A 26,410-nucleotide genomic window follows, 5' to 3' on the forward strand; every position below is an offset into this window, starting at 1 on the left:
CTGTGAACTTCTATTGATGAATTATCCATGTGTCATTGATTTTGATGTTAGGAAGCCACGGCATCCAGGATACTGGCAATGAGTCTGCCAGAACACCAGACCACTCGGCCGATACGTCACACGAGTCGGCCGTTACGCCCCACCATACGGCCGATACGCCCGACATCCAGAATGATACGCCACGTGGTAAGCAGATGACATTTTATACACAATCTCAGTTACATATTCTGGATCCTCGAAGAAAATCAACTCATGTGAACTCGTGTATACTTCGTCCATAACTTCCACACAATTCCTTCGACTACCCATTATGATGCGGCCTTCAACTATGAACACTCATCCGTCTCTCACGCTACCTATTGTCACTGTTAATATAATTGTTAAGCTGAGATTAGTGAGAAGTCGCGCTTTTTGTTGCGGACACATGAGACACGAATGCTGCAAAACGCCGCATCCTGCATATCGATTAGAAAGGCAAGACATCAAGTGAGGGCATACTGTCGTTCAACGCTGATCCGTGGGCCATCGTACAGAGAACATCCATTTTCCGTGGAGAAAAGAAGAACTTTTCCACATCTCGGTATTGTAAAGTAATCGAATCACTACCAAGTGAACCCACAGAAACTGATGGTTACCACAGTCAATGTTACAATAACTTCACTGCAGTTCCTCGGAGGACTGTGGTGATGCCACCCGCCAATCTGGCCCCCAAACCTCTTTTGCGGTCTGCTGTTGAACCTCCTTTGCCAATGGCGTCTACATCAGGAATATTTCCGAAATATATAAAGAAGGAAGTGTGTATTGTGCAACAAAGAGCGTAAGAATAGAAAGAGTCAAATTGAGATAACCGGTGCGTGTCTCACCAAACACGCTGAAACTAAAATCAAGGAAGCCGCACAGATCTTAGGAGATGAACAGTCGTTAAATTCTCTGATGTAGACTTCGTAGCAAAGGAGGTTCGTGACCATCATAGCTGCAGGAAGGATTTATTGGCTGCGGCGTCCAAGGCAGCTTTGAAGAGTGAACGTAATGAACGTAATAGCATGGGTATTGATACGATTAGTTTCCATATTGAGTAGTCCGTAATCCAAAACAAACGACCAGAATTGCTGACGTCTATATATGCTTGGTACGTGGATATGTGTGTTGACGTTGATGAGAAGCCACTACAGACCGCGCAATACTTGATGAAGGTGACCATGAAGAAATTCGGCGAACGTATAAAGGCGCAGTGCCCAGTAGGTAAGAAGTCCGGCGTAATTTTGTACAGCGCCGACATGGCCGATGATGCTGTCCGTGTCGTGTACGACTTTGTGGCCACACCAGAAGGTACAGTGACAAAAGTAGCATTAATCCTTCGGCAGCTCATCAAGAATATGCCAAACACAGAGTTTCCTGATTCTCCAACGTTGAATGATCCACACTCATGAGCAGCAATTCCACCCGAATTACTGGCAACATTCTTCAGCGTACTATATGGTGGACCAAATCTAGATGATCACACGGAGAGAGTTAGACGATGCTCCGAGTCAACAAGTCAAGATGCGCTGTTTGTGGTGGGAAGAGGAAACGTGGTGCCAAAAAAGCACATCGCTCTTGGTATCACTGTGAAGTCAATGACAGGGAGAAAACAGCTCGTTACCATGCTCAATAGATTTGGGCACTGTCTGAACTACTCAGCTGTGGAAGAACTAGAAACAGCTGTGGGATACGCCATCCATGAAAAAGAACAGACATGTCCCGACGGCACCGTCCCGAACCTGCCTCTGGGAGTAGCGTTTGATAACTTCGATGAACTGTCAAACACGTTGCCCGGAGCAGACACCTTACATGACACGATGGGAATATTTATTGTACCAGGTTGAAGGCAGCGCATCATGTAATGCAACACCTGATAATCCGCGATGCGCAGCGCAGCCATCTTCACAACCGTCATCACGAAAGAGAAAACCAGACGTCAGCCAGGTGTCACTTGAGCCAGACCGGAAGATACTGAAGATGTCGGTCTTCAGCTACAACGTCGCGGATATATGGAATCGGCAAGATGTAAGCAGGAAAGGACGGAAGTTGGATCTTCTTTGGCTCGTGCATCACGCGCTGCAAATCAAGAATATTCCAATGTGGGTTGGTTTCAACTCCAATTCTATGTCGACAACCTTCCAAAACAGGTGGTACTATACATGGGGAACATCCAGGAGCCGATCACTGCCCTGGCAGTTGTACGGGAGACCATGAAAAGAGCTCAGAAATGCGCCCACGAATGCAATCAGAAACACGCCGTCCTCACGTATGACCTGAATGCAACCAAACTGGCTCTGCAGATACAGGTAATGGAAAGTCCCCATTACGACGACATATTCATTATGCCAGGTGCTTTCCACATTGAGATGGCATTTTTCAAGGCAATTGGCAAGCTCATTGCAGAATCCAGCAGACCAAAGATGCTGACAGAATGCGGTGTACTCGCACCAGGATCGTTGAGAGGATTCTTAGATGGAAAACACTTCAATAGGTGCAAGCGCCTACATCCGATCGTCGCCCTCGCGTTCGAAACGCAACACTTCAACGCATTCCTGGCCACATATGAGTCCAAAGATAAGATCAGGGACATGTTGCAAGAATTTGAGTTCACCCCAGGAGCGAATATATCCCAGGAAATTGAATTGTCCAATCTGTTCAAAGATTGTGGTAAGTCGTATGGCCGCTTGACTGAACAGAGGCGACTGGGAGCGCATGGTGCCACCGCGCAGTTCGGGCTGATGTATGTCACATACATACAGGCTTACCATGACCTTGAACGTGCAATCAGGAATAACGACATCGATCTGTTCACTTGCACACTCATGGAAGTCGTAGCATTATTCTTCGTGACAAATCATGTCAATTACTCCCGTTGAATCTCCAAATTTCAACTGGACCTGCTCAACATTGATGAGACGCATCCCGGGCTTCGTGACATCCTGAAGGCAGGCGTCTTCACTGTGAGAAGGACTTGACCATCCATTCAGTCGATGTCCGGTGGACCTAACCCTCGAACAGACTGTTAACGCCAACGCAGCATCACGGATGACGGGGTTATCATCTGCTACCAACAACTTCAGTGCCAGGTTGCGCTGGATGATAACAAAGTCGGCCCGGGCTGCATGTATCGCCACAGTTCGGGAAATGGTTGGAATTACAGTTCACGAAGACGCAACAGCTGAGTAGAAATTTGCACGCATGAAACAAGATTGTGGCGACCTATGTAAGGTCATACAACAGATCACAGATACGTGCAATCCGTTCGAACCGTCCACCGCCAGTACCTCCCCAACACTACAACATTTGCACTGGGAAAGCTGCTGACGACACCGTGCGAGAGTGCTTACTCAGTGTTCCTCGCCGAAGCCAACAACGACACGGAGTTTGTCGAGGCATGCCAGAGTGACCCCAAGCGATTTGAACAACCAATCAAGAGGGTGAAAGTCAGCTCATTCAAAGAGGCATGCGCGAAGAACAAGCGGGCTTCCGACAAGAAGATCGCTGCCCTGAAATGCACATGAAACCTCACTGGTCGTCTGGCTGTGGTCGCATCGAGAAAGAAAATGGACCTCAAACATGTCTTCTCCTACCCTCCAACACCTGTCCCACTATCATTTTGTGAAGGCGATGGTACAATGGCTAAAACGTCCAAATGTACGCTGTTGCAGAGTCTGGAATCGAGTTGACAAGTCCTCGCCTGAAAGTGTAAGTGCAGCTGTAGTAGATGGGAACTATCTACTTCACACCCTCCCACCGAACTTGCCAGCCACCTACGGGGGACTCGCTGCTTCGATCCTCACTCAAGCAGTTTCACTCTCCCCACAACGCGTCAACCTCGTCTTTGATGCGTACACAACACCTTCCATCAAGTGCCATGAACGGTGTCGCAGAGGTGCAACAAACGGAGAATACATCATTACAGGAGCGGATCAACGGCGTCCAAACATGAATGAAGCGCTTCAATCGACATCCTTCAAGCAGCAGCTTCCGTCGTTCCTTGCCACTGAATGGCGAAACCCCCAGTATGCACATATCATCGGCAACCGCGATATCTACCTTGGCCATCAGCAGGAATGTTTCCGCTTCCTTGTGAGAGACTGAGAAGTCAACAGGGAACTGGTCAATGAATTGGCCGCCAACCACGACGAGGCGGACACAGGTATTGCCCTGCATGTCAAATCGATCGACACCGACGGAACCAATCACATTGTCATCCGGGCATCAGATACCGACGTTGCCATCATTCTCCTCTTCCACAGCGCAAAGTTCGGAGCAAGGATCTGGATGGACACAGGAACCGGGAACAAACGTCGGTATGTAGCGATCACTACCATAGCCGCCTCTCTGGGACGGGACATGTGTGCTGCACTCCCTGGCCTGCATGCCTTCACGGGTAGCGACTTTACATCCGCATTTGTGAGGAAAGGTAAAGCGAGGCCACTGGCAATACTTGAAAAGAATCAGGAGTACCAGGGGAAGTTTCGTCAACTCGCCGAATGTCCATGTGTGAGCACGTCTCCATGTAAGATGCTGCAAGACTTCACATGCGAGCTCTATGGTGCCAGGAAGAGTGGCCCTCAACGACTTCCGCTACCAAAAGTTTGAGAAGGCCTTCGAACCAAAGGCGAACTCCGCGAATCTGCTTCACATGCTGGCTGGCATAGATGGGAGCAGCCTTCCCCCATGCAAATCTGAGATCAAAATGCATACACACAGGGCGGCATTCATAGCAAGGGTGTGGGGTGGAGCCACAAATGCTCGAATCCAGATTCACCCGACAGCCGAGGACGGTTGGGCAGTGGCAGACGACGGGCATTCCTCCGATGTCATGTGGTTTGAAGGGCCACAGATGCCGGACGCGTTGGTGGCCGATGTGGACGTCAAGAGCGACGACGAGACGGACGATCTGGTGCAATCGTCATAGGACGAGATGATGTTCGATGACGAACACGACATGACATAATAAACAGGACGAACAGGACATGACTTAATTTGGGCCACACCTGAGGTTTGGTTAGATGACTTTGTAGATTGCTGGGGTTAGGAGTTCGGAGGAAACGAAGGAGGAGTTATGAGGAAACGAAGGAGTTAGGAGGAAACAAATTTGTAGAGTTGAAATTGTTGCTCAGTTAATACAAATATGATCTGATATGCTATGTGTTTTGTTAATGTCTCACCTGCTGTAGAATCCCCGCCCTAGGCAATTCACCGACAGATTGACCACAAAGACCCCTGGAGGAAAAAAAAAACCCCTTAGGTAACTGACAAGCAACAATTTCAAACACGAGAACGTCAATGCTTGTAACTCTCACACGAGCTCTTTGACCCGTTCTTAAGCACGGAACGCACCATAAGAATCGTTCTTAAGTACTTGATTGTGTTTAGCGGCCATGTGCGCAACACTTTGGCACTTGTTTAAACCTTGCACTGAAAATTATGATTAAAAGTGCTAATTGATACTAATTAATGGTGTTCTTAATTGGATATGCACCATAGATTTTGTTCTTAAGTAGCTGATTTATAATCAGTGCATGATAATTATCTGTCGATCCATGCTTGAATTGTGCTTGCACTCCCAATTATGATTAAACTCTCCCATACGTAATGTGGTGACCCCACGGTGACCTTTTAACCCGTTCTTAGGCACGGAGCGCACCATAAGAATCGTTCTTAAGCACTTGATTGTGGTTAGCGGCACTGTGCTCTACACTTTGGCACTTGTTTTAACCTTGCACTGAAAATTATGATTAAAAGTGTTAATTGATGCTAATTAATTGTTCTTAATTGGATATGCACCATGGATTTTGTTCTTAAGTTGATGATTCATAATCAGTGCATAATTATCTGTCGATCCATGCTTTAATTGCGCTTGCACTCGAAATTATGATTAAAAGTGATTTTTCTGCTCATCCAGGTGGTGCGAACAACCAAACGCACCAAACGCGACACTTAAGAATCGCCTTCCCAGACTCCCACGGGTCCCATGGGCACATCCCTTACCCCAAACCTTTTGCACCAAAAATTATGATTAAACCTCAGTGGGCTCCCGGACTATTGGGTGCCTCATTGGTATGCATTGCTGCCTACGCTATCGCTGATGATTAGCCAATAAAGGGATGAAACCAGTCCGTTAGCTGAGGGGGTGTGTAGCATTGGGATTCTCATGTGTGTACTATTTGTGAAAGTCTTTATAGTTATTGAGGAACTCTGGGAAGGGTTCAAAACAGTGTAGCGCTCACCTTATGTAGGTCTTTTTGGGTTGCTTTACGCAGCTTCTTCGGCGAGAGGAGTGTGTGAGGGGTCAAATATATATATATATATATATATATATATATATATATATATATATATATATATATATATACACTCCTGGTAAAGATTTAGAACACTCCCATTATTCCAGTTTTTACTGAAATTTAAGCGGTTCAAGTCCAGTGAATAACCTGAAATGGTGCAAAGTCAAGCGGTAAACTGCCAGAGGTGAAAAAAAAGTTTAGGTCACCAAAAACTGAAAAATAATGTAAATTTCAGAGTTGTTAAGAAAGGCCCTTTTCAGGGAACAAGTAATGGGTTAGCAACTGCAGCTGTTCTGCAGCAATGGAAGTAAATTAAGCCTTGAAAGTTGATGCAAACAATTCCTACAGGTGTCCCAACTTTAGTTGATCAGTTACAAACCCTCTGTCTATAAAAGCAGTGTTGGTACAGACTGTGTTGCTACACTCTCTGAAGCATTATTTGGACAATATTGCACTGCAGGAAGTAGTATATTGCTATCATAATGGTGAGAAAAAGACAATTAACACAGGATAGGAAGACAGACAGACCATTATAACCCTTAAAAGTGTAGGTCTTTCCTTTGAAGAAATTGCAAAGTAAGCCAAGGTGTCAGTGAGTACAGTTTCCAACACCATGAAAAGTCACTTGGAAACTGGAAACTCTGACAGGAAGAGGTCTGGCAGTCCCAAAAACACAACACAATCAGAAGACAAGTTTCTGAGAGTCAACAGCTTGCATGATCGGCGGCTCACAGGACAGCAGCTTCAAGCACAGCTTAACACTCGTCGAGGTAAGGAAGTCTCAGTTTCAACTGTAAAGAGAAGACTTCGAGCTGCCGGTTTGACAGGTCGAGTGGCAGTAAAAAAGCCATTGCTAAGATGGCAAAATAAGAAAAAGAGGCTTGCCTGGGTCATGAAGTGGACTACTGAAAGCCAGTGGACTACTGAAAACTGGAAGAAGGTCTTATGGAGCGATGAATCAAAATTTGAAATCTTCAGTTCATCAAGCAGGGTTTTTGTACGCCGTCGAGTAGGTGAAAGGATGGTTCCTCAGTGTGTGACACCAACTGTCAAACATGGAGGAGGAAGCATGATGATCTGGGGCTCTTTTGCTGGATCCAGAGTCGGCGACTTGCACAGAGTGACTGTCACCCTGAACCAAAAGGGCGACCACAGCATTTTGCAGCGCCGTGCAATACCCTCTGGTCTCTGCCTAGTTGGTCAGGGGTTCATCCTACAGCAAGATAACGACCCAAAACATACCTACAGGCTATGTCAGAACTACCTGAGAAGAAAAGAACAAGACGGTAGGCTTCAAATCATGGAATGTCCAGCACAGTCTCCAGACTTAAACCCCATCGAGCTGGTTTGGGATGAACTGGACAGAAGTGTGAAAGCAAAGCAACCCACAAGTGCAACACATGTGTGGGAACTTCTGCAACAGTGTTGGGAAGAACTTTCCGAACAATATTTGATTTCCATTGCAGAAATAATGCCACAAGAATGTTCGGCTGTTATATCTGCAAAAGGTGGCTACTTTGATGAGTCAAAAATTTAGATTAAATTTTGTTCAACAAAACGATTCCGTGATTTGTTTTTTTTTATGCAATTATTTATTTGTTCTTTGCTTTAATTTCAGAGTGCATTGAAACATTAAACTGCTTCGATTTCGATAAACACTGGAAAAATGGGGGTGTTCTAAAAGTTTGTATGCCTGGTGTTGGCTTAATGGTTTGGGTGGTGGGCTTTGGATCCTAGGGTCCTGAGTTCAAATCCCACTCAGCTGTTGAATTAATACCAGGTGGGGTTAACTTGGCCTGTCATCCTTCCGAGGTCGGCAAAAATGAGTGCCAGCATGCTGGTATACTGTGTCGGAGTGGCGAATATATATATGTATGTATATATATATATATATATATATATATATATATATATATATATATATATATATATATATATATATATATATATATATATATATTGTTGCGAATCTGGAAACCATTATCGCACTCATCATTCAGGTCCTTTCGCTCAGTTATCTCGTATCTAAGTACATGTTCTATAGATAGCTCGCCTTCCATTGTTTAATGGGTAAAAATAGATTAAATCAAGGGTGGTCGAGTTGGTTCGAGGTTGTGGTTTTGCTGGTGCTTCTTCGAGTTGGCTGTGCAGTCGGTGGCTCAAAGGGTCATGCTGGTTCTGAGTTGTTCTGGTTCGGCCTTTGTTCTGCTTCGCGGCCTCATCTTGGTTCGGCTGGCTCTACTTGGAAAGCGACGCATCTTCGGGAAGGCTCGGTGTTTTGTCTCTCCAGCACGTGGTCCGGAGCGCGAGGGGATCCGCTGGAGCTCGGAAAGGATCGCGGCTCACGGCGATTGGATCCAGCTCACCCTCGCTCGAGCCCGTGTCCGAACAGCTTGAAGACCACACGAGGTGGAGAGGTTCGAGATAGCTTCTGGGTTTCAGCTCATCTGTCCCTCTGAGCTGAAATCCTTATTAAATGCATTAGCCACCATTTCTTGGGTGTGTTTGTGCGTTACATATTTGCATTACATTTTGTATAGTCGGTTTAACCCTGCCTCTTGCGTGCTTCCCAAGGTCCCCGATTACTGTATAAATAAACCCCAATTGTTAAATGTTTTCAGCTCGTCGCGTCCATTTCTTTCATTGACTGAGCATGTCGTGTGTTGGGAGTTAGAAGGCCGTTGGGCCGTCGTAAGGGGACATTCGGACCGACGGTTCTCGGCGATTAAGCCACTCGGAATCGCGCACGGGACAGGCTCGCTTAAGCAGCCTGTTTCGTAAGAGTTCCGTCGAGAGTGTGGAGGCTCGGTAGATCGCCACGTGATCTCTAGGTATTTTGTAAAATTGGCAAATAAGCCTGTACCACGTGGTATAAACATTGGCCCTTCACGGTTCTTGCACAAGTTCCCGTCGACTCCGGACTTATCCGGGATGACGATCGATATTCCGGGCGATCAGTCGGGCCGACTCAACTTGCGGCTCTGTCAGAGCGGTCGGTTTGCGGCCGACCCCCCGGCACCGTAGATATATATATATATATATATATATATATATATATATATATATATATATATATATATATATATATATATATATATATATATATATATATATATATCAAAACATGTGGAGTGTGACGAGCACTGCCCCGATCTCCATTGGACATAGTCCGACACCTGCTCACCATAACACATAACAACGCAGACAGCATTGCATTCCAATGAGGCTTGGGAGCGTCATTGGTATCCACTGCTGTCTGCGTTGTTGCTGATGATTCGTCAATAAGTGATTAAACCAGTCCAGCAGCCGAGGGGGTGTGTAGCATTGGCATTCTCATGTGTGTACTCTTTGTGAGTCTTTATAGCTGTGGAGGAACTCTGGGAAGGGTTTGAAACAACAAATGCCTCCCTTGTATATGCTTTCTTGGTTGCTTTATGCAGCTTCCTTGGCTGGAAGAGCATGGGAGGTGTCAATTTATTTACATAATCCCAGCCACCTGGGTTTCGTTGATTCGATGAGGGCTGATTGGCTATTCCCGCCATTCAAATGTGAGAGATGTGGGTGGGACTTATATATATACATATATATACATATATATATATATATATATATATATATATATATATATATATATATATATATATATATTTCTTCTTCTTCTTTCGGCTGCTCCCGTTCGGGGTCGCCACAGTGGATCATCCGTATGATCCGCATAGTGATTTGGCACATGTTTTACACCGGATGCCCTTCCTGACGCAACCCTGGTCGCCTCTTACAACACAGGGATATGGTACACCTATTTTAACCGGGGTATACACTGGCCCAGTACACTGGTACTCATTTCGCCAACCTCGGAAGGATGACAGGCTGAGTCAACCCCCTGGTGTATTAATTCAGTGGCCCAACGGGGCTTGAACTCAGGACCTTTTGGATCCCAAGCCGCTGCCCTAACCACTGCGCCAACACCAGGATATATATATATATATATATATATATATATATATATATATATATATATATATATATATATATATATATATATATATATATATATATATATATATATATATATATATATATATATATATATATATATATATATATATTTATTATTACAGTTGAGGAAATTCACAGAGCACCATATCGGTCCTGAGATCAGTTTTGTCGATAAGTCTGTGTTCAGATAGATTTCCCCACCGATGTTTAACGGGCAATTATTCGTGTGCAGGGCTGTGAATCTTCAATTAGCCATTTTTCTTTTGCTATCTTTATTTTGGACCAACCGCATTTCAACCACCACAACCACCTTCTCCACAACTGCCTTCACAACAACCACCTTCTCCACAACCACCTTCACCACAACGACATCTCGCCATCCCCTAAATCACATCTCAACAACGAACAACATCGCCTCACCTTCATCTCGGCAAACGCCGCCATCTTTGTGCCAGCCAGGGCGAGTTCCCCACGAACAGCATCGCATCCGACAGACGCAGGGGTTCCCTGTTAGGACGGGGGATGGTGATTTCCACAACGTCCGCGTGGGGCAGATGATCTCTGCCACGTCCGCTCTCTCCGAGCCTCGCATCAAAATCGGATCAAAAGATTGAAAGGGGCGGAGCCAGTGGGGATCAGAGGTGAGAGATCGGAGATCAAAACCTCGCCTCACGGACGCAATATAAGGGCATGCAGAGACGCCAAGTGAGCAGTTATGCGGGGCCGCGTTTGGAGCTGGATCAGCCTGGATCCTGGAGTCTGCAGACGGACAGGAGCTGGAGAGAGCGTTGCCTGTAGCGCAGCCTGCCGTGCCGAGTTGTGTGTCGCTGGGAAGAGGCCGGAGAGGAGTCGCCAACCAGCAGCATAACGGTCCGAAGTGATCGGGCCCTGGAACAGTCCAAACGACGCGGAGGAACGGACGGGCTCTTAAGAGAGCATCAACTCTGAAAGAGCAAAGGCCCGTTCGTTCCTCTGAGGCGTTGTCGACTAGGCCCGATCGATCGGGCCGCTCGACGAGGCCTGGGCCGCGCCAAGGTCACACCAGCTGCCGTGTGGACGGGACGTCAAGGAGCACACAGCGAGTCGCCACGAAGGCAGCAGGTAACCAGCGCGGCCTCTCGGAGCTGCTTCGGTCTCCCAAGCTCTGAGAAACATAAAAGGCTTACGAGCCAGGGCCTTTTCTTTCTGGGGTTTTGAATGAACGTTGTGGCGCCATGTCTTAAAGTAGAACTGTGAAGTGCAAATAAATAATAATAGAACAGTGGTAGTTCTTTTTATTGCTTGTGTTTTGTCCCATACGTGCATTGGTTGCATACATGACTGCATGATTGTATACGTGCATTGCTTGCATACATGACTGCATGATTGCATATGTGTCGTTCTATAAATAAATGTCCTTGTGTGAATGTTAACCCGTTCGTCGCGTCCTTTTCCTTCAAATTAAACTGCCGTATTGCATTCGAAATAATAGCTGGCTTTTTAATAGCCGATAATAGAATCGGATCCAACAGGGCTTTCGCGATAATACCCCGCTCGGTTATCCCAAAACATGGGACGGGGCAATTCACACAGGGGAGGCAAACAATATTGGGGTGATACAAACAATTCGCACACAACGCTCTGTTGGGAAAATGCGACACGAAATACCCAATATCACCACCGCACATCAAATTGCCAATGAGAAAATGCAACGTACAAATAACTCACGTTTTCTTTTTTTGTTTTTTTTTGGCCGATCAGGTCAGGTCAGGTATGGGAGCATGTGCCAGAACAGCGCGTCGCTGCGTCCACTTTCCGCCGGTACTCCAGGGGCCTCCGTCTGGCCATCCCCCAGGCAGATGCCAGGCCCATCCCCATCTCCTTGAGATGATGGTCAACCTGCTGCAACCATGAGGCACGTGGTCGGCCCACTGGCCTCCTCTACTCATGAGACTCCCTCGCTGAGAGAATCTGGTGAGCAGGATCAGCGTCAGGAAAACGAGCCACATGTCCATACAGCCGCAACTGACTCACGGACTATGCAGGTGACAAATCTCATCCGAGTCTCTCTCAGCAACCGCTGGTTGGACACAAAATCCGACCAGCGATAGCCAAGGATTCTCCGAAGAGACCTGGTACCAAAGGAATTAAGTCTCCGTCTCAGATCCTTGGTCAGAGTGCAAGTCTCGCACCCATAGAGCAAGACTGGAAGTACCAAGGACCTGAAGACTCGGACTTTCGTCCTCCCGCACAGGTACCGGCAGCGCCACACCCCATGATCCAGTGAATCCATGACTCCCCAGGCCCGACCCAGACGTCTATTGACCTCTGACTCGCAGCCAGCAGAGACATGAATATCACTGCCAAGGTAAGTGAATCTCTCCACGACCTCAACATCCTCACCACAAACAGACACAGACAGGACAGCAGCATCCAAGATGTCACCGAAAGCCTGGATCTTCGTTTTGACCCAAGAAACCCGTAATCCCAACGGCTCCGACTCCTCATTCAGCACCTCGAGGGCCCCCAAGAGGATGTCTAAAGTCTCCGCAAAGATGACTGCATCATCTGCAAAATCAAGGTCCGAGATCTTGACATTGCCAAACGATGCACCGCAACTTGATCTCTCCGACATCCTTTCTAAAATCCAGTCCATACAAGTGCTGAAAAGTGTGGGGGCAAGTACACATCCCTGACGAACTCCAGTAACAACTAGAAATAAGTCAGAGATGGTACCACCACACTTCACAGCACTCTCAGTACCAGAGTAGAGTTCAGACATCAGATCGATCAGTTTTGGTGGCACCCCACGAAGACCAAGAATCCTCCAGAGGACATCCCGATACACTGAATCGAACGCTTTACAGAGATCAACATAGGCTGCAAGCAGCCCCTGCCGAAACTCTCGTCTGCGTTCGGTGAGGACACGAAGTGCAAGGATACGGACAATCGTTGACCTCTTTGGTGTAAAGCCTGACTGCTCTGGACGCTGGTGCTCAAGCAGATGGTGGCGAACCCTATCAAGAATTATCCGAGCAAAGACCTTGCCCGGCACTGAGAGCAGCGTCACCCCTCGGTAGTTGTTGCAGTCTTGGCGATCACCCTTCCCTTTCCAGAGAGGGACAACAAGGCCCCGCTTCCAGTCAGTTGGGATGATGCCTGTGTTCCAGGCAGAGCACAAAACTGCATGCAACGACACGAGTGCAGCATTTCCACCAGCCTTGAGAAGTTCGGCATGGATGCCACAAATCCCTGGGGCTTTGCCCCGTTTCAACTGGTTCACCGCAGCCCGTGTTTCCACAAGCGAAGGTGGACCACAGTTGATTCGAGGGTCAGCAACAGAGATTGTAACACCCTTGACGTCCAACTCGACAGCTGGGGGATCAGCCTGGTACAACCGCTCAAAGTAACCGGCCCAGCGGGCCTTCACTTCGGACTCCTCTGTCAAGAGCCTACCACTCTCTGCTCGAACTGCAGTGCTCTGAGGGATGGGCTTGGATGAACGTAATGCGCGAATTCCCCTGTAAGCGGGACAAGAATCACCTGTCCACAGGTGATGCTCTACCCCCTCACAGATTCATCGCACATAGGCCTCCTTGTCCACCCTCAGTGCACGTACAGTTTTACGCCTCAGCTCCCTGAACAGCTCAGCTCTGCCATTCAGCCTGGCCCTGCGACTCTGGTCAATGGTATCCAGTGTCCCTTGAGAGACAAAATTCTTCTTTGCCCTGCGGTGAGCTCCAAGGCATCCACCGGCAACATCAAGGACGGTGGTCTTGAAGGCGCTCCACAACTCTTCAGGACCCCCCAAAGCACCCAGACCCCCCAAGTGTCCACTCAGCCTGTTCGCAAACTCCTCAGCTACTCTCTCATCCCTGAGCTTGGCAACATCCAGCCTAGGCTGGGATGGTACCATTCTCCAGGATTTAAGGTGCAGCTTTAGAGTTGCTACAACAAGCCTGTGGTCAGTATTGAGGAACTGAGCACTCCGGTAGACCCTGCAGTTCTGGATCATCCTCCAACGACCGTCAATGAGGACATGGTCAATCTCCTTTGCCACACCACCAGCGTTGGAATACCAAGTCCAGCGATGAGCTTGTGGGCGCTGAAACCATGAACCAGCCACCCTAAGTCCATGACTTCTTGCAAAGTCAAGGAACTTAGTGCTATTCTGGTTCATAGTTCCTGACCCATGGGGACCAACACATACCTCATAACCATCCCTATCAGTTCCAGTCGATGCATTGAAATCCCCCAAGACTAGAAGTGTATCTCGTCTGGGGCACTGATCAACCACAGACTCGAGTGTGGCGTAGAATGCATCCTTCACGGTGCGATCACTCGCCTCAGTCGGAGCATAAACAGAGACCAGGGAAATGACACCTAAGGAGTGACGAATCCTTAATCTCATAATACGCTCGTTGACCGGTGTTACCTCAATTATCGTTGGGGTCAGCTTATTGGACACAGCTACAGCAACTCCTTGGGTATGGTAACCATCAGAGCGACCAGACCAATCGTAGGTGTAACCACCCACCATTATCTCGCCGCAATCCGGTCTCCGAACCTCAGAGAGAGCTGCAATACCGATGTTCAAACACTTGAGCTCAGATGATAACAGAGACAGGTGATCATCCTCTCTTAGGGATAGGACATTCCAGGCACCCACCCGAAGGGACCGCCTCAGGTTAACCCAAGGAGACCGCCGTCTGGTGGACGACACCTCAGCACCACTCCGACACACTCTCCCGCAATCTGATCCAGGGATGTTACCCCGATGACTGGCGGTCTCCTTGGGACTGGATCCGCCCTTTGGCCGATGACTGGCGTAAACACAAGATCGCGTCCTATGGTGAGAAAAGTTCCTCCAAGATGGCGTCTGCTGGTGAGGGAACGATGATCAGATGACGGAAGATGGCGACCCACTGTGGAATTTCTGTCTCAGTTCGAATGTCCCTTACTCGAAGGATCCCGGACGAGGCCCCATTTGTCGCGATCCCGGCTGTTAATATCTTCCAGCACGGAATCCTGACGTTAATGTCCGAGCTTCAAGCAGTCCACGTGTGGACAAAGAGAACAACGAAACACACCACTGTGTTTCAAATCGGCCTCTCGGGGTGGGCACAATATTTTATTGGCTCGATCTCAAAAATGGCTCGTAACAGAGTTGAATACACAGCACAAAAAACCTGCCAGAACTCTTGGCAACAATAGAGTTCCAAAAACAGGTCGTACAACTCACAGCTCCACTCAACGATATCCGGGAATAACGATCACACTCTTCCGGATTTAACTCGTTCCATTAGACGGAGCTATCAACGATCAGCACCACTGTGCAGTCGAGAGTCTTAAAAATCACTAGAAAAATCGCATTCAAACATGCGATTTGGAGCGCTCGATATATTTTTCCACTCACGATCTTAGAGCCACGTCTATCGCCAACAATGGTGCCCCGGCTCTGACGCGGTCCACCCACCACATGCCGACGAGCCCAACAATCCCTGGGAGCCTGAAAAAGGTCACGTGACGTTGTGGACGGGACACGAAATTTGGTGAGAACAATGGTTTTTTCTCAATATATATTATATATCGTTGCGGTTCAAGAAACTGAATCCCTCCAACACCGATAGCAGCCAACATGCAGTGGTCCCCAGTCAGTTATTTCATACATGTACGTTCAGATAGTCCCTTCCTTCATGTCTAGTGGGTCGAACGGACAGTGCGTTGTGTAAATCTCATAGCTAGGTCTGATTAAATCTCTGAACCTCATTCCTATTAATTTTTTTCTCTCTCTTCCTGAGGTAAATCCAAGCAAGGCGTCCTCATGAGGCTTGCAAGCTCTACACTCGGGACCCATCTGTAAAAACCACAGCCACGCCCTTTCCGTAAGAATGCGTCCTCACAGAAGACCAAGGGCAGCAGTAGAAGCCAACAATAAACGCTGGTGCTGCATGGAGTACGTGCAGCGCAACGATGACCCCCCACCCATTGTTCAGGCAATCAGAGGCATAACCAACACACCAAATGCTAACGTACAGTATGCACGGGGCACACGCTTCTTCAATCCAAATCTCCATTAATAAATATATCTGTCCCCTTTTCAATCCGAATCTCCATCTAATAATTATATCCAATCCTTTCCCTCAATTCCCTGACACAGATCAGGGCTGGTACCGTGCACCCACCACATCTGATAACCGTGAACACGATGCTCGATGACGGGCAGACCCGCGCACTGACCACGTGTACAATGACGGACCCGCGCGCACTGTACGGGGCATGCTTGATGGCGGGTGGACCCGCGCGCTGACCACATGTACAATGGCAGACTCGCGCGCAGCCCATGATACTTTATAATTGTCCAGAACGGGGCATGAATAACACACATCTTTGGCCAGGACTGTGCATGGGGTTACAATAACGTCTTACTGTCGGTCTTTGCTCACCAGGACGGCCACAAATGTCTCCCGCAGACGGCAGACATCTTCCCGCACCTCTGCCTCGATGCAGCTGCTACCAGGCAGAGGCAAGCTGTGCGGCTCGATCTCTCGGGCCGCGTGGCGCACAGCGGAGCAGGCACATTGACCAGTGCCAACCGCGGGTCGCCCGGGCACGGCACAGAGTTCGGTGCAAGGCGATTCATATCACGGGGTTTGGAGCAAGGAGATCCATATCATGGGGTTTGGAGCAAGACGATTCCACAGCTTGGAACCATCTTGCCGGAAGTGGAGTTGAGCTGTTTCCAGCCATGACAGCTGGCCCGCGCAGTGGCCGGGGCCAATCAGAGCACCCAATTCAGATGACGACACATCGCTTCGGGGTGGCGCCCCCACCTTGCACGGCGGGATTTATATAAAAGGAGGATCGCGAAGCCAGCCGTCTCCGTCTCCGTCTCCGTCTCCCTCTCCGTCTCCCTCTCCTCCCTCTCCCTCTCCTCCCTCTCCCTCTCCCTCTCCCTCTCCCTCTCCCTCTCCCTCTCCCTCTCCCTCTCCCTCTCCCTCTCTCTCTCTCTCCGTCTCTCTCTCTCTCTCTCGCTGGATCTTCAACTCACCTTCTCCACCCGCCGTTCTTCACCGACCCACGTGCTGACTCCGCCTTCTCCACCCGCCCTTCTCCGCCCACTCGCCTGCTGATTCCACCTTCTTCACGCCTCGTCGCTGACTCCACTCACCCACCTGATCTTGTCTGTCACTCTGCCCACTGCTTCAGACTCCACCTTTCTCCACCTACTCCCCCGAAGTCCCCGAAGCTGGCTCCCCCGAAGTCCCTCCCTTCATGCCCGACGGTTGCATCTCATTCTCTGGACCGACGCTAGCTGCACGAAGTGCCACGAAGCAAGAGACGACGTGCTAGCTGTCAGGGAGATATAGCCCAGTGGAGCATCCCCCCAAAACGTGTTGGTGGCACGTCACGCTATCGTACAAGGGATTGAGAGACCGTTAGCCTCATCTCCTCTCGCCTTTTTCTTCTCATTAACTCTTCTTCATCGGTGTGTGTGTGTGTGTGTGTGTCATGGCACCTGTCCTCGTTTAAGTTAAGATTGTACAAGAATTATATCGGGCTAACTCTGCTCTGTGTCTGCTTTTGTAAGTTTATTGTCGCACCTTTCACATTTGTTTCTATTCCTGCTTTCAGACAACAATAAACAACATTCACAGTGCCACATATCTTTCCTCAGCTGCATGTTAATAAATTATTTGTAGACATGTTCCCAGCTCGTTTTTGTCTTTTCTTTCATTGATCCAGCATGGTCCGTATCCTAACCTAGCCGAGACTTTATTCCCAACGATCCGTTCCTTTTAGCCGGTATGTCCTTGGCAGTGTCGCTCGGCTGCATGTGATCTGGTAAAGTGATACGGTTCGAACAAAGCGTACCGAGGGCGTGTCCCCCGGTAATTAGGTCACATGATTAATTCGGTATCCCGGTTAACCCACAAACAGAGGACCCAAGGTCACGTAGTTGAGTTATTGGTGTTCACGGTCGGTTAGCGACCCACTGCGTCAAGGATTTATCCGTGTTTGACGGCCTGCAATTCCGGGGAGTCTGGTGGGAACCCAAGATAGCTCCCCCCCCACCCCCACCCACTGGTGGTTTTGTCACCCAACCCTCGGCCCGCAACAGTATATATATATATATATATATATATATATATATATATATATATATATATATATATATATATATATATATATTTAATACATAAAACATATATATATATATATATATATATATATATATATATATATATATATATATATATATATATATATGTGAATAAATATCGAAATGTGGAGTGTGACGAGCACTCCTCCGATCTCTGATGGACGTAGTCCGACACAAAAGCATCACGTCCAACCCGGAAGCCTTGGCCTGCTGACTGTCAAACAGCAAAGATTACATGGTCAACATCAATTAAACATCAAAAGGAGCTGCCTATCTGGTTTCAGGCTTGTTTGCCCTCATCAGGATGGCATACCGATAAATATCCCTCTCCCTTCCACAGATCTCTTTATGTCTCTGTTCCCTGCTGTTTTTTTTTTTCCTTCTCTCTCCCGTCCCTCTTGTCTCCTGCTCCCCTTGTACGTTTCTGTGTGTTAGCTCTCATACGAGCCTTGACAGTGTATACAAAAAACACAAAAATCTGTGGAAGGCAGAGGGATGGGCCAGGGTACACAGGGTAAACAAGATGGACACAACAAGGACCTTCAGGAACAAAAGCAGGGACTTTGAAAGAGGTGGGTTTGGGGTGGATTTGCGGGGGTAGAAAAGATCGTGGTTTTGGATGGGGGAAGATAAGAGATGGTGGTGAACAGCTGTTATGAAGACCTGGAGGGAAGAGTGGGATTGAAGAGAGTATGAGTTTGTTCCAAAGGCGGGGAAAAAAGAGGAATGAAAGAGTAAAGGTGAGCAGTGATTCTTCATTTTGGTAGTTATACCAGAAGAGGATTGCTGGCAGACCTTGAATGCCTGGCATAAATATGGTGGGACAAATCGCAGAGTAGCCGGGGCGAGACCAGAGAGGAGACAGTAGAAGACAGAAAGACCACCGACCTGCCTGTGGTGAGAGAGGGAGAGACCCAAAGGCTCAGACTCTTCGCGGGAGATACCAATGATCCTAAATGCCTTTGTTTCCACAGCATGAAGCAAAGAAAGGCGAGAGGCAGGAGCAGCAGGCCAGAGGGGAGAGCAGTACTCCATCAGGCTGTGGACGAAAGCTTTGTTTGTGGTCAGGGCTCAAGTGTGCCAAGGAAAGACTGCACAAAGGAGGATGCTCAGTTGGCGACTGGCTTTGGAGGCCATCTTGGAAATGTGGCTTTCCCAGGAAAGATCATGGCAGATAGTGAGACCCAGAAGATTGAGTGAAAGGACTTCTTCAAGAGGATTGTTGAGAAAGTAGATGGGGGGGGGAGGGGGGTTCCAGACGGTCCTTTCAGAGAGACATAGTGAATGTGAGATTTGTCAGGATTGAAAGACATGTTTCACGTGTTGGACCAGCTTGTGATTTTATCCAGATCTGCAGAGAGTGAAGAGGCTGTTGCTTACCGATCTGAGGGATGACAGATGGTCTGGCAGAGGGTTTAGTCATCAGCAAAGAGACAAAGGATTTTTCAGTGAGAGTCAGAGAGATCATTGATGAAAACCAGAAAAAGAAAAGGACCCAGAACAATGCCTAGAGGAACTCCAGCCTGAACAGGAAAAGGGGATGAGAGAACTCCATTAACGGCCACACGTTGGCTGCAACAAGAGAGGAAGTCTGTGAGCCATGAGTGGAGATGTCCTTGGATATCAGAGGAAGAGAGTTTGGTGAGCAGAGCAGGGTGCCAGACTGTATCAAAAGCAGGCGATATATCTGAGGAGATGGCTCGGATTTCCTGTCTGGCATTGAGGGCTTCTATCCATTGTTGGGAGAGCAGAAGCAGCATATCCAGGGTAGAGTGACCTGGTCTGAAACCAAATTGATGATCAGAAATCAAGCCATTGGAGAGGAGGAAGGATTTAATGTCAGAAGCGATGATGGATTCCCTAACCTTGCTGATGATTGGGACAAAGCTGATTGGTCTGTAGTTACAGGGATCTGTTTTTTCTCCTTTTTTTAATGTGGGGCGGGAATGTTTGCCAATCTTCAAGCAGATGGCAGATGACCTTTAGCAGCTGAAAGGGTGAATAGAACAGAGCGAGGGTGAGCAAGAGCAGAAGAATAGGTTTTTAGGACATGTGGGCTGATGCTGGCTGGACCGGTTGCAGTTTGGACTGCAACCAGTTGCCCTCCCAAGAGTTTCCCCTGATTCCATGGCACCTCACCTCTTCTCGACCTCAAAGGTGCCAACTTTCAAATCACTAAGGCAGGAGGTAAAAAGGGATTACCTCTGAAACCTCCACCAAAAACCATTGAGCAGCCACCTGTCAGCCCCATATACAAAGAAAGACATTGACGAATGACGATGGCCTGCCGGAAAACAAAAACGGTAAATCTGCAAGGGTCGACACAAATTTTCCCCGAATTCTTTAAAAACCCCTGAGAAAAGGGTCGTACCTGATTGGTGGTCCTTTTTACTACCATCCATGAAACAGAACAAATTCCTGCAGCCTGGAAGAAGGCTAATGTTATTGCTATCCTAAAAACTGGTAAGCCAGCAGTCTTGACCTCCAATTACCTCCCTATAGCTCTATCAGTGATGGAAAGGGCCTCACTATCTCATTGAACCCACACCCTGGAGGCCTTCCTACCTGATGAGTACACGGGCTTTAGGCCCAGCCGCAGTACCTGTGGTTAGGTTCTTGGCCTCTCCACGATCATCAAGGCTGACTTTCAGAGAAAACAAAAGATGGCAACTGCCTTGGTGGACCTGTCGTCGGCACTGAGGGTTCCTAACAGCGCTGAGGGCTCCTTCTCAAAGTCTCAAAAGTCTTCTATTGCCAGAAGACAATCAGACTACTCTCAGAATTATTTGGGGACTGAAAGATCTGCGTTAGCCTCAACGGTAAAATCAGCCATGCTTGAACACTAAATGATGGCCTCCCTCAAGGATCCATCCTATCCCCCACCCTCTTTAACGTCTGTCAGCGACCTGCCAATGACAATGCATTGGTATCCAACACCATATGTAACAACCTGGTTGCGATGCCACTGATCAGCAGAGGTCTCGAGGACACAATCAGAATCTTCCACCATCAGTAATGTTCTGCTGATGGAAATTAGTGTGAAGCGTCATTTTTGGTGATTGTTATCTCCGCCACCAAAGGTGAAGGAGGTTGTTTTCACCCCTCTCTGTCTGTTTGTTTGTGTGCAGAATATCTCAAAACGTTGTGGACGGATCTGGATGAAATTTGGTGAAGATCCAGATCTGGACACAACAGACTATATGGGGTGAGGATAAAACACAGGCATGGTGGTCCACATTGCCTTCACCTATGCATTCCATTTCCTTGTTTGTTTGTGTGCTTTTTACATGAATTTAAGGCTCGTTGTGGAGCTGGTAGTTTGTACACAAATCACTTTGAGGACATTCGGAGATAATGGATAAACACATCTATGGTGTTTGGGATTTGAACCTGGGTTCCCCACAGAATGAGCCAGAGGGTTAAGATGAGAACAATCGCAGGACAATTATTTTCAGTTTCTTTGCATTTTAAACAAAATGGGGATAGGCCCGAGAGAAAACTAGAAATAAAACAATCTTTGGAGGGAAGAACAGGTGTTGTGCGTGAATGTGGAATGGTGTACCTTGAGTGCGACTCCCCTGATGAGCACCCTCTGCCGATGAGGTGAAACACCCGTGAGTTCACTCAGCTGTGACTTGAACACCCATGGAGGTGATTCGGTGTCAACCGGCACGCCCTGCAGCTTCTCCTTCCCCCATTTTACAGAGACTGGGGAGGGCGAGGTGTGGGTTGTGTGACATCACAGTGGCAATGATGCAGTTCACAAGGAAACGAAGGCGGTGTTTGACCCAATGACCCTTCACAACTTTGGATATCCTCATGCAAACATGGGAATGGGATGATCTAAGGATATGACTAGTCCATGCTTTAACAATCCCTAGTTTAGTTAACCTGTATTCAAGTCTAAAGACGAGTCCAGACAGCGATTGTCTTATGTACATGTCGTCCTGGAAACGTCTATTCAATAATCCAATAAATAATGCAAACATCTATTGAATCATCTTCTTCTTTAGCACCCAAAATTATTCGCACGTTCTTGTAGGGTTTGCTTGGCCCAAGTCTTTCACAAACTGTTCATGGTTCATGGTCCCAAACTGCTACGGACGTCCACTCCGGTGGTCTGCAGTTACAGTCAATCACCTCTGTGCCGTGGTGGTCAACACCTGAAACGTGTTGGAGTGCGGAGGAGGAGGGAGAGGGGAGGACAACAGGCCAGGGCTCATAAATCTGGTAGGGGAGATGTCGATTTCCTTGCATAGCTCCTTGCATAGATTTCCTTGCATAGATGTCGATTTCCTTGTATAGCTCATACTTGGCTTTCTTATACTCCACACTGCTTCCTGATCTAAACGAGTCTTCCTTGGCACTGAGTTTGCTGCGAATTGATTTATCGAACCAGGGTTTTCGTTAGAATATGTCGTCAATGTCTTCGGCAGAATGCAGATTTCCTGGCAGAATTTTATGTCGTTCAAGAGTCGAATGAATTAATGTGGAATCAATTAGTCCATGTATTTAAACGCATGTAAGATAAGGAAGCATGTGAGATATTCCTCTCAACTTGTTCTCGATGAACACAAAAGAATGCAATTATTCTCATTGATTGAAGCAGAGTCCTGTAACTGTTGGTACCAAACTAGGGAACACACTAAGGTTAAAATTATGGTTAACAATTAGGGAACACACTCACCTAAACTTTAATCTCGGGTTAAAGTTAACGTAAGAGTTAGTATCATACTGGTGAAATAGCTTCAATGTCATGTTATCCAGGTGCAGAATCGATCCATCCATTGGGACCATACTCTGTACAGAGCATCGGTGCTGCCGAAGCAGTCTCCTGGGCGATTGGGCACAATCTTGGACGAGTGGCCATTCCGACACAAGATGCTCGAATGGCTCAATCATCCCAGCAAGCTTGTACTCATTTTGCCAACCTCAGAAGGATGACAGGCTGAGTCAACCCCACCTGATATTAATTAAACAGCCAAACAGGATTTCAAATCAGGACCCGAGGATCCCAAGCCTGCCACCCTAACCATTAGGCCAACACCAGACATGAAGGTTTTTGAAAGTGCTAAAAGGCGAATTGTGTTCTACAGTGATCAAGTATAATAATTCAATTGAAATAAAATAAAGATATTAATGGTTGGTAGAAAAAACAAATTCAGACATTCACCACGGTTGATGCAGCATCTTTTACACCACCTTATTTAACACGTTAAATCAATTATTAGCTCACATGGACTTCAGTTTGGTGAGCTGATGCGATCGAGCAGTGTCCATAGTCTCCATAGTCAGTCAGTCAGTCAGTCTGTAAAAAATACCACTTGAACCTAAATCACGATTTTGATGAAACTTGGCACAAGCTTCATATCTGATGCCCAAACGAAGGTGTATTGACCGCCGCAAAATCTGCGCTCATTAAAAGGTTGAAATCAGGTCTGAAACACCAAATAATTCCTGCTCCAACCTACAGGAGGGCATTGCATCAGCAGCACAGCCACAAAAATTACCTGTAACCTGTAAAAACATAACCTGAAACAGGTTATGTTTCGGACCGAGAGAGACAGAGCGACAGAAAAACATAACCTATCGCTGTAATCAGCAGAGAGGACCTCCATTCAACCAATCACGTGACCAAATTCTGAACATGAACAAAATTTAGATAAATGACGTCTTGGTCAAGGTCAGGTCAGATTAGATATGTGCCTTGCTACAGGAACCATGTAAACCTGCACTAACCTGTTCCATGGTCGGGTTGTTAGCAACTAAACTGTCTCCCCCACCAGGTTTTCTGGTAAGGAGGGTGTATGATCTGGACACCCAGCAGGATTAACAAAAAACCTGCCAAAGGGCAGAGGAGCTCCTTGTGAGCCAACGGCCATACATATCTAGTGCCCAAATGTGTCTGCAGATGTCCTCCTGCAGTTGCGTTACTTTTTATTAGGAGGTTGGTGGCAGGATTTGCACTCTAGCCTTCGAAAACCCTTCATTCCGCAAAACCCACAAATGCAAAGAAAACTGAAAACCCATTCCATGGAAAGACCTCCTGCACTGCTGCCCTTTGCAGGGCAGCTCACCTGATGACGGGATTGGGGCAAACCCTTCGAGGTCCCCATTCCTTGATCGGAGGAAAACCACGGGTAAACTTCCTGGGTCAGATAGCAGTGGTGTCTGGTGGAGTGGTGCTGAGGTGTCATCCACCAGAGGGCGGTCTCCTTGGGTTAACCTGAGGCGGTCCCTTCGGGTGGGTACCTGGAATGGCCAATCCCTAAGAGAGGATGATCACCTGTCTCTGTTATCATCTAAGCTCAATCATTTGAACATCGGTATTGCAGCACTCTCTGAGGTTCGGAGACCGGATCGTGGCGAGATCATGGTGGGTGGTTACACCTACTATTGGTCTGGTCGCTCTGATGGTTACCATGCCCAAGGAGTTGCTGTAGCTGTGTCCACGAAGCTGACTCAAATGATAATTGAGGTAATACCAGTCAATAAGCATAATATGAAAGCAAGGATTCGTCACTCCGTGGGTGTCGTTTCCCTGGCCTCTGTAAATGCTCCGATTGAGGGGAGTGACCTCACCGTGAAGGGCACATTCTATGCCACGCTCAAGTCTGTGGTTGATCAGTGCCCCAGGCAAGATACTCTTCTTGTCTTGGGGGATTTCAATGCATCAATTGGAACTGATAGGGATGGTTACGAGACATGATTGTGTTGGTCCCCATGAGTCTGGAACTGTGAACCAGATAAGCACGAAATTCCTTGACTTTGCAAGAAGTCATGGACTTGGGGTGGCTGGCTCATGGTTTCTGTGCCCACAAGCTCATCGCTGGACTTGGTATTCCAACACTGGCGGTGTGGCAAAGGAGATTGACCATGTGCTCGTTGATGGTCACCGGAGGATGATCCAGAACTGCAGGGTCTACCAGAGTGCTCAGTTGCTTAATACCCTGCTGAAGCAACTCTGAATTTGCAGCTTAAATATGGGAGAATGGTACCATCCCGGCCTAGGGTGTGCTGAATGTTGGCAAGTTCAAGGATGACAGCGTAGCTGAGGAGTTTGTGAACAGGCTGAGTGGGGATTTGGGGGGTCTGGGTGCTTTGGGACCCTGAAGAGTTGTGGAGTGCCTTCAAGACCACCCTCCTTGATGTTGTCTGTGTGCTTTGGGACCCTGAAGAGTTGTGCCGTGCCTTCTAGACCACCCTACATGATGTTGCCGGTGGATGTCTTGGAACTCACCGTAGGGCGAAGGAGAATGTTACCTCTCAATGGACACTGGATACCATTGACGAAAGTCACAGGGCCAGGCTGAATGGCAGAGCTGAGCTGCTCACGGAGCTGAGGCATAAAACTGTATGTACGCTGAGGAAGGACAAGGAGGCCGATGTGTGAGGAATCTGTGAGGGGGTAGAGCATTACCTGTGATCAAGTGATTCTCGTCCTGCTTACAGGGGAATTCTCGCATTGCGTTCCTCCATGCCCATCCCTCGGTGTACTGCAGTTAGAGCAGAGGGTGGTGGCTCTTGACAGAGGAGTCCGAAGTGAAGGCTCGCTGAGCCGGTTACTTTGAGCAGCTGTACCAGGCTGACCCACCAGCTGTTGAGTTGGATGTCAGGGGTGATACTATCCCTATTACTATCCTCCAATCAACTGTGATCCACATTAGTTTGTGGAAACACAGGCTGCAGTGAACTGGTTCAAATGGGGTAAAGCTCGTGGGATCTGTGGCATCCACACTGAACTTCTCAAGGCTGGTGGAAATGCTGTACTCATGTCATTGCATGCTGTTCTATGCTCTGCCTGGAACACAAGCATCATCCCATATGATTGGAAGAGGGGCCTTGTTGTCCCTTTCTGGAAAGGGAAGGGTGATCACCAGGACTGCACGAACATCCGAGGGTGACGCTGCTTTCAGTGCCGGGCAAGGTCTTTGCTCAGATAATTATTGGTCAG

At 47.8% G+C, this 26,410-nt stretch overlaps 1 protein-coding gene across 4 annotated transcripts in view; it reads right to left on the reverse strand.

Annotated features, from left to right (window-relative positions):
• Positions 1-26,410, reverse strand: part of LOC147019399 (ubiquitin carboxyl-terminal hydrolase 14-like) — a 203,105-nt gene that overhangs the window by 163,095 nt on the left and 13,600 nt on the right. For 3 of the 4 annotated variants that reach the window (XM_085893825.1, XM_085893823.1, XM_085893822.1), the window contains exon 2: positions 22,019-22,164. In XM_085893825.1, the coding sequence (XP_085749951.1) occupies positions 22,019-22,164 (146 nt within the window). Of the gene's footprint in view, positions 1-5,198; positions 5,254-22,018; positions 22,165-26,410 lie in introns of all 4 variants that reach the window. The other variant, XM_085893824.1, reaches the window with a different exon arrangement.

The sequence above is a fragment of the Eptatretus burgeri genome, chromosome 9 (genome assembly GCF_056783735.1).
Source record: "Eptatretus burgeri isolate ZD-2024b chromosome 9, Ebu_testis_v1, whole genome shotgun sequence".
Lineage (NCBI taxonomy): Eukaryota > Metazoa > Chordata > Myxini > Myxiniformes > Myxinidae > Eptatretus > Eptatretus burgeri.